Genomic DNA, 7,442 nt, shown 5'->3' with positions numbered 1-7,442 from the left:
TAAATAATCACGGACATGTCGGATAATAAATGATTAACGTCACGTCGAGGTGGTGGGTGGGATTTTAAGGAGAGCAACCCATTTAAGGTCATTTGTATACATCTCAGCAGTGCCCCCACTCGGAGTTTTCTGCAGATTGCGGGGAAAATGTTGACCATTTCAATGACTCAAATTGATATTGATGAGATAATTCCATTTAGGGCTGGTTTTTTTCAAACAAAATCGAAAAAGGAAAGTTTTAATCATAAGAATGACAGAATATTTAACAAATCTTTTCTTAGCAGTTCGACATTTTATATCCTTTAATTAACCAGAGGTATTTCGTTTTTGTAAACTTAATGTTTTCTGAAAATTAAGGAAACGGTTTTTAAAATAATTAAATAAAAAGAAAGAATCACTTTAATTAATGCGACAACTTTTATTTATACTTGCTCAAAAAAAAAAATAAATTAAAAATACTAAACAAAAACCACAACTCCTAGAAAAATAAGTGATCATAAACAAAAGCACATGTAACACAGTAGGTCGATCACATACTTCCTAAAAAGAAAATACCTTTTTATGAATTTCTTAAACACTGTAACTTTGAACATGAGACATCGTAAGAAATCGAAAAAAGTTCGTTTACAGGAAGAGCGTAAGGATCGAATACTAAGATTTCTTCAAGAAAATCGAGAGGCCAGGCCTATTGATGTTTTAGAGAAAAAATCATTCGCAATCCAAAAGAAACAACCTAAAAATGTGGCCAAACATACCAAGACGGAGCTGGCATCATGTTTGATCTTAACTCCCTCAACGGATCAGCGATTGATTGGCGGTGAGTGAACCCTTAGTAAAATTCAATAAAATCTCACATATTTATTTCCCCAGGCGAGAATAATCCCGTCGTTCGGGAAACAGGAACACAACCTCGAGACGATGAAGAATGCAAGTTCAATGCACCGGGTGTATTTTTTCTTAAAGGACGGAACACAAATATAATCGAACATGAAGTTTTCTTCAAACCATCCCAGCCCCAACGAAAGGAGTTGAAGAACAAATGTGATTTCTTTCCGAAATATGTTAGCCCGCAATTCTTTAAAGATCAAAACACACAAACGCTTTATAGGTAAGACCGTTGTATATAGAAAGTATACGGTGACGTAACTTAGTTCTCATTATTAGGGAGTCCTCGGCGCAGACTTTGGCCTATTTGCCCGAAATCTATCCTGGCTTTGAAGACCCCACCCTTGAGCTCTTTAGACTTCCTTCAGTGCTGCCTGGCAGTAAGCCACCGGGTCTCTATGAGGTTGAAGTTTTGGAGCGATCCCGAAAGCGTCAGAAATTCTTGGAGGCAGTTAAGTCCAATTTCAGCCAGAAGTGGCTCAATGATAAAAAAATAACCAAATGCGATTGCAAATCCGTGATGGAGGCCCTCGAATGGGAGCAATGGATTGAGCGGGAGGAACAGATCCAGGAGTGCCAGATGATGCGACTGGAGATCGTGATCAAGATGTTCGACAAGAGGGAAAGGGAAATGCATGCCGCATCCAAGACTCGATTGGAAAGGGGATGCGAACTGATTGAGAAACGTCGCAAGGAGGCGTTGCGAAAGAACGAAATCGAGTACCAGCGTGGGATGCGCCGAATAAGTAAGGAACTGGCCAAGACCTCGCTAAACTGGCAGAAGCAGACACCCATGTACAGCCTGGGATCCCCTTGTTCCGACTTCTACGCTCCACCCATGAGATACGGAGTGGATCCGGCCCGTCGAAACTTCACCTCAACCACTGGCACTCGGGCTTTCAACATGCGAATCGACGAACTGGAGAGGCAAATCAATCTCAAAATAGTCGAGTGTCCCTTCGCCAAACTGAAGCAGTGGTCTCGGCCCAAGGAGCGGATTCAAGAGGTCGAGAACCGTTTCTGCAGTGAGTCCCATCTGGACGCCCTTTACCAATCTCTTAGGAAACTGAGTGACAGCCACGACGATCAGAGGCCAAAACCGGATTGTCTTAAGGTACGCCCCAAATCGCAGTATATGTCAAGCGAAACCTCCCGCCAGAGATTGATGACAATAAAGAGTTTCTCCAGTCTGTATGCCAACAATGATGAAATCGCACGACAATCGCAGGGACTCTCGGCAAGGGAGACTCTCAGACAGAAGCTCAGTCGGCAGAGAAATCATTTAGCCGCCGAAGGCGCTGAAAGACGCACTAAAGATGATAATGGAGGGGATATGAGGAACATGATTGTCGCCTACGAAGGCAGTGCGATTGGCTATGTGCTGCAGTTCCTCACAGACGAAATGAGTCGGTTGAGGGAGGAGCGTCGGATGCACTTCCTCTCTGTTCTGGCCCAAAAGGAGCGCTGGCGAAGGGAGTCCGTCGAGGCGGGATTGAGGCAGAAGGAGAACACCATGAGGATGCTGTACGAGGAGATGTTCCAGCAATCGAATCTGATCCGCTCCGATATCAGTAACAGCTATATCCTCAACATTCTGACCAACGATGTGGGTTGCATGGCTGAGAACGAAGCAGCCGAGACTGTTACCGAACTGGCCAGGCAAATCGATGTGGACATAGAACGCTGGCTGGAGTCCTTCAAACTCATCCAGAATCCGCTCACCTTTATTCCCCTGCGGCTCATGCTGAAGGACATGGTCTGTCCGGATCTAAATGCTGTGCTCCAGCGCTACGAGACATCTATGATTGCACAGTACATAGTGGACGACGTGATCTTCGGCAGAGTGTGGAAGGAATTGGAACCGTACGACATATCTAGCACTCTGACTAGCGATCTAATCGATCGCCTCATCGACAACGATCTGTATTTATTCTCCTCCTCGGAAAGTGAAAGCGAATCGCCCCAGGACACTTCGTGGTACGAAGCTCATGCCATAATACGAAAACTTATTCGACAATCGGTTCCGGGCAGACGTTGGAAAGAGGAGATCGAGCGCATCGTCTTCGAGAACTATAATGACCTGTTGGATGACATCTTTGCCGAAATCATTTACAGAAAGGACAATCCAGCACCCATCGAACCAGTCGTAGTGTACAACTCGCTGTCGCACGAAAATCTGTTAGTTGACGATGAAAAACGCTTAAGGGAACGTGAAAAGGGAAAGCTGCTGGAATATCAATCTGACATAAACAACGGTTCTCGAGTACTGAAGACCCAACTTTTAAGCCTTAAAAAGAAAAAAAAAACGAACAATCCGGCTTCCGTTGAAACCCTTTATAGCACGACTAATCCACTATCACCCGACGCCGATGATAACCCTTGGGATTATCTTTCGGATTGCATTACACCACCATTGCAGGAATGTTGCGATACTGAGATCGAGAATCTTTCGGAATCCTAGCTTATATAGCAAAAAAAAAGGGTGTTTTAAATTGATAGGGATTAGTATATATGATTTTATTAACTTGTATTTAAACAATCTTATTTGTAAATATTTTTAATAAAGATTGTTGCTATCGTGGTTTTGTGATCTATAAATTTGGTTTATAAAGTTTGGTCTATAAAATAAATATTCTACATTTTTAAAAAAACAAATGTACTGTTTGTCTTAAACCTAAAATCCTAGTCGGTGGCAGACATATGAAATCTACTCTATATTTTATATGACTGCAATGTATGTGTACCAACTATTTTTGGTTAATAACCGAATCGGGTCCTATCGATTGGCCAACAAACAAATGTGCCTCCCTAGCAGCAACTCGGTTGCCTGGTGAATCGCAATTGCTACTCAGTGACTGACTAACCCAATGTTTTGCACAATCCATTGTAGTTTGAGCTGTTAGGCAGCAATTTTACTAGTTAACCCAGTAAGCTAGTTACATAACAATTGAGAGCATGCATTAATCACACTTCAAACAGAGAACACCTGGAAACACACAACAAATAGGAACACCAATAGTAGGTTTGATTTAAACAAGAAATGCCCTCAGCAAAGGAAAAGACATTGCGGAAGGAACGAATCCTTCAGTTTATCCGAGAAAACCGCGAGCTGAGGCCCATCAACTCGAATTCAGTTCTTCCATCAGCTTCGCCAAGAAAGGAGGAAACTTTGCGGCAGAAGAAACGTGTCACATTTACACATGGCAAACAACAGCGAAGCTTTGGAGAGTCTTCAAAGACCAGAGATAATGACAAGGTTATTGGACAGGGGCTAACATCGTGTTTGATAACAAAGCCATCGGATACCAGATTAACAAGCGGTGGGTCAACACGAAAACTTACCATCATTTGAGCGTTAGATAATTGTTTTCTCATTTTTTCAGGTGACAACAATCCATCCGAAAATAGTAAAGAAATTCCTCGAGCAGACAGCAAATGCCAGTTAAGTTCGTCATGCAGGAGGTCCTCAGATTCCCGATTAATGGCAGGTGGGTTTGAATAAAAATACTGATATTCACAGACATAAAATCTTTATGTTTAGGCGCAAACAATCCAGCGGTGCGCCATGTCGGGCGATTGCCTCGAACCGACAGCGAATGTCAATTCAAGGAGCCAGGTATTTTCTTTCTGCAAAATGTACACTCGGATCTGGCGACTCAAGAAGTCAAGCTAAACTCAAAGCCCTTGAGAAAGGAATTGAAAAACAAGTGCGATTTCTTTCCAAAGTATGTGGAAAATCGACCTTTCAACGATGTGGCCACACAAACTCTTTATAGGTAAGATACAAAAGATACTTGGGTTGAAAAACCACAAAAATAACTCCTTTTTAGGGAATCTTCTGCGCAGACCTTGGCATTTTTACCAGAGGTACAGAACCGAGAAAGAAATGAAACCGTCGAGCTGTTTAGTCTGGCCAAATTGCTGCCCGGCGACAAGCCACCAGGACTGCATGAAGTCGAGCTTCTGGAGCGTTCCCGCAGGCGATGGAACTTTAAGAAGGCACTGAAGGCGAACTTGCAGAGACTACTGAACGAGGCCAGGCAAGTGTCCATGCAAAAGGAGTACACCGAGATATTGGAGGCCTTCGAGTGGGAGCACTGGATCCAGCGGGAGGAGGACATACAGGAGTGCCAGATGATGCGACTCGAGATTGTGATCAAGATGTTCGACAAGAGGGAGAAGGAAATGCATGCGGCCTCGAAGAGTCGAATAGAGAAGACCTTTGAAGGCATCCAGAAGCGTCGACTGGCGGATCTGCACAAGAACGAGGTCGAGTACCAGCGGGGCATGCGTCGCATCGGTATCCAGTTGGCCAAAACCTCTCGCAAGTGGGAAAAACAAAGCCCCATGCAGGCCCTCGGATCGCGCTGTTCCGAGTTCTACGGACCCCTGACACGACATGGTGTCGATCCGGCCCGAAGGAGCTTTGAATCCTCTACCGGACGCAAGGCATTCGACATGAGGATCGATGATCTGGAGAAGCGGGTCAATATGCGTAATGTTCAGTGTCCATTTAGCAAACTTAAGGAATGGTCCAAGCCCAAGGAGTACGACAGGGAGTACGAGCGGAACTTCTGCAACGATGGCAATCTACAGCGACTGTACGAGTCCCTCAAAACCCTGAGAACCCAGGCGGACATGTCCAAAGATTCGCCCAATTGTCTGAAAACACGTCTACGTATAGAGCACCGAGCACCAAGTACGGATTCGAGCGACTCCTATCATTCCTACAATATGTTAGCTAGAAAGACACGCATGACCGAATATTCCAGAGCGACCAGCAAAGTCAAGTCAAAGGTAGCTTCCAAGGTCGCACCAAAGGCAGATAGGCAAAGAGATTCACTCAGAGGTCGTCAGGATTTGGAGAATCTGATATGCTCCTACGAAGGTAGCTACATTGGCTCGCTCATGCAGTTCCTATCCAACGAAATGCAACGATTGAAGGAGCAACGCAAGCTGCACTTCTTCAGCATTTTGGCCCAAAAAGAACGCTGGCGACGTGAAGCTGCCGAGGCGGGATTGAGGCAGAAGGAGAACGCCATGAGGTTGATGTACGAGGAGATGTTTCAGTTTTGCAATGTGGTTCACGGTGAAACGGCACAGAAATATGCCGACAACATATTCACCACCGACATTAACCACATGATGGAGGACGAGGCTGCCGAGACTGTAGCCGAGATGGCCAAGCAAATCGATGCGGACATAGAGCGATGGCTAGAGTCCTTCAAGCTCATTCAGAATCCGCACACATTCACTTCACTGCGACTAATGCTGCAAGACATGGTGTGTCCGGATCTAAATGCTGTGCTCCAGGGCTACGAGGCATCTATGATCACCCAATACATAGTGGAAGATGTGATCTTTGACAAAGTTTGGCAAGAGTTGGAACCGTATGACATAGCTAGCACTCTGACTAGCGATCTAATCGATCGCCTCATCGACAACGATCTGTATCTGTTTTCCTCCTCGGAGAGTGAAAGCGAGGGTCCGCAGAAAGTGTCCTGGTACGAGGCCCATGCCATAATGAGGAAACTCATTCGCCAGGCGGTTCCGGGCAGACGTTGGAAAGAGGAAAACGAGCGGATTGCCACCGAAGTCTACAACAGCCTGTTCGACGATGTCTTCGACGAAATCCTATTCAAGTTCGAAAATCCCTCAGACGATCTTCTCGAACTCTGCTCAAGCAAGTCATTTGCTTACTTTCAGCATGAGATTCCAAGAAGGCAGAAGTCGGAATTGAAAGACTCTCGTTCAGATTCGATGCAAAATACAAAACTATTAAAAACTCAATTTTTATCTCTAGCTAAAAAGTTCAAATATGATGATATTACCGCGAAACTAGAGACCGATGAGAAATTTAAGCTAATTAATGATTCTAGTTTACTTGACTTTATAAAAAGCGAGGAGCTTCAGCAAACGAAAATCTTGAGTACTCAACATACGAAGATTCCATCTCCTGAATTATTCAGCATCAAAAGCACTGTCGATCTTGCCGAGCATTTAGAAAATCTTAGGGAACTGCGCGGTTCGTCGTTAATCCACAATAACCCCATGCTTGAACAACAGACTTTTGTTGAGAATATCGAAGGTGAAATCAAAAGTAGCTCTAATGACGAAGATTTAGAAAAAGAGTTAGAAAAAGCTGAAGAAGAAAAAGAGGAATTTTATCAGAAAGAAGGTAGCGCAACAACAACCAATGACGACGAATTTGAGGAAGAGCATTCCGAAGTGGGTGAGGAGGTAGTTGTTTATTACCCCAAAGACTCGCAGCTCTTCAAGTTTAGATAATTTTGGAAAATTCCTGGTTTTCACCTCTTGGGTAACGGCACTTTTCGTTACTTTCATACGCGTATATTAATGGAATTTACATGTGAATGAAGAAATGTTTATAACCAAATTTAACGGACTGAACTTGGAATACCGGATTTTGTTATTGGCATTAAGAATTACTTGTAATTTAGCTTGAAAAGAAGTTTAAAAATATTGTTTGATGGAGTCAAAGAAATGCATTTGTTATTCTTTAAATTAATGTTTTAAGATATTATTTTTAGGTATGT

General features: G+C 43.7%; 2 protein-coding genes across 2 annotated transcripts; both read left to right on the top strand.

Annotated features, from left to right (window-relative positions):
* Nucleotides 1-521: 521 nt before the first annotated feature.
* On the top strand, nucleotides 522-3,475 carry LOC108138604 (cilia- and flagella-associated protein 91). The gene is made up of 3 exons (XM_017260894.2): nucleotides 522-817; nucleotides 871-1,108; nucleotides 1,165-3,475. Exons 1-3 carry the CDS (start codon nucleotides 562-564, stop codon nucleotides 3,344-3,346), a joined length of 2,676 nt encoding a protein of 891 aa, XP_017116383.2. The 5' UTR covers nucleotides 522-561; the 3' UTR covers nucleotides 3,347-3,475.
* A 358-nt stretch (nucleotides 3,476-3,833) lies between these two features.
* LOC108138671 lies at nucleotides 3,834-7,386 on the top strand. Its single transcript, XM_017261014.2, has 4 exons — nucleotides 3,834-4,205; nucleotides 4,269-4,373; nucleotides 4,427-4,661; nucleotides 4,716-7,386. Exons 1-4 carry the CDS (start codon nucleotides 3,926-3,928, stop codon nucleotides 7,171-7,173), a joined length of 3,078 nt encoding a protein of 1,025 aa, XP_017116503.1. The 5' UTR covers nucleotides 3,834-3,925; the 3' UTR covers nucleotides 7,174-7,386.
* Nucleotides 7,387-7,442: the final 56 nt, after the last annotated feature.

This window comes from Drosophila elegans, unplaced genomic scaffold, assembly GCF_018152505.1.
Source record: "Drosophila elegans isolate 14027-0461.03 unplaced genomic scaffold, ASM1815250v1 contig_814, whole genome shotgun sequence".
NCBI lineage: Eukaryota > Metazoa > Arthropoda > Insecta > Diptera > Drosophilidae > Drosophila > Drosophila elegans.
Note: the sequence above shows the minus strand (reverse complement) of the source record. Positions and strands in the feature narration are given on the sequence as shown.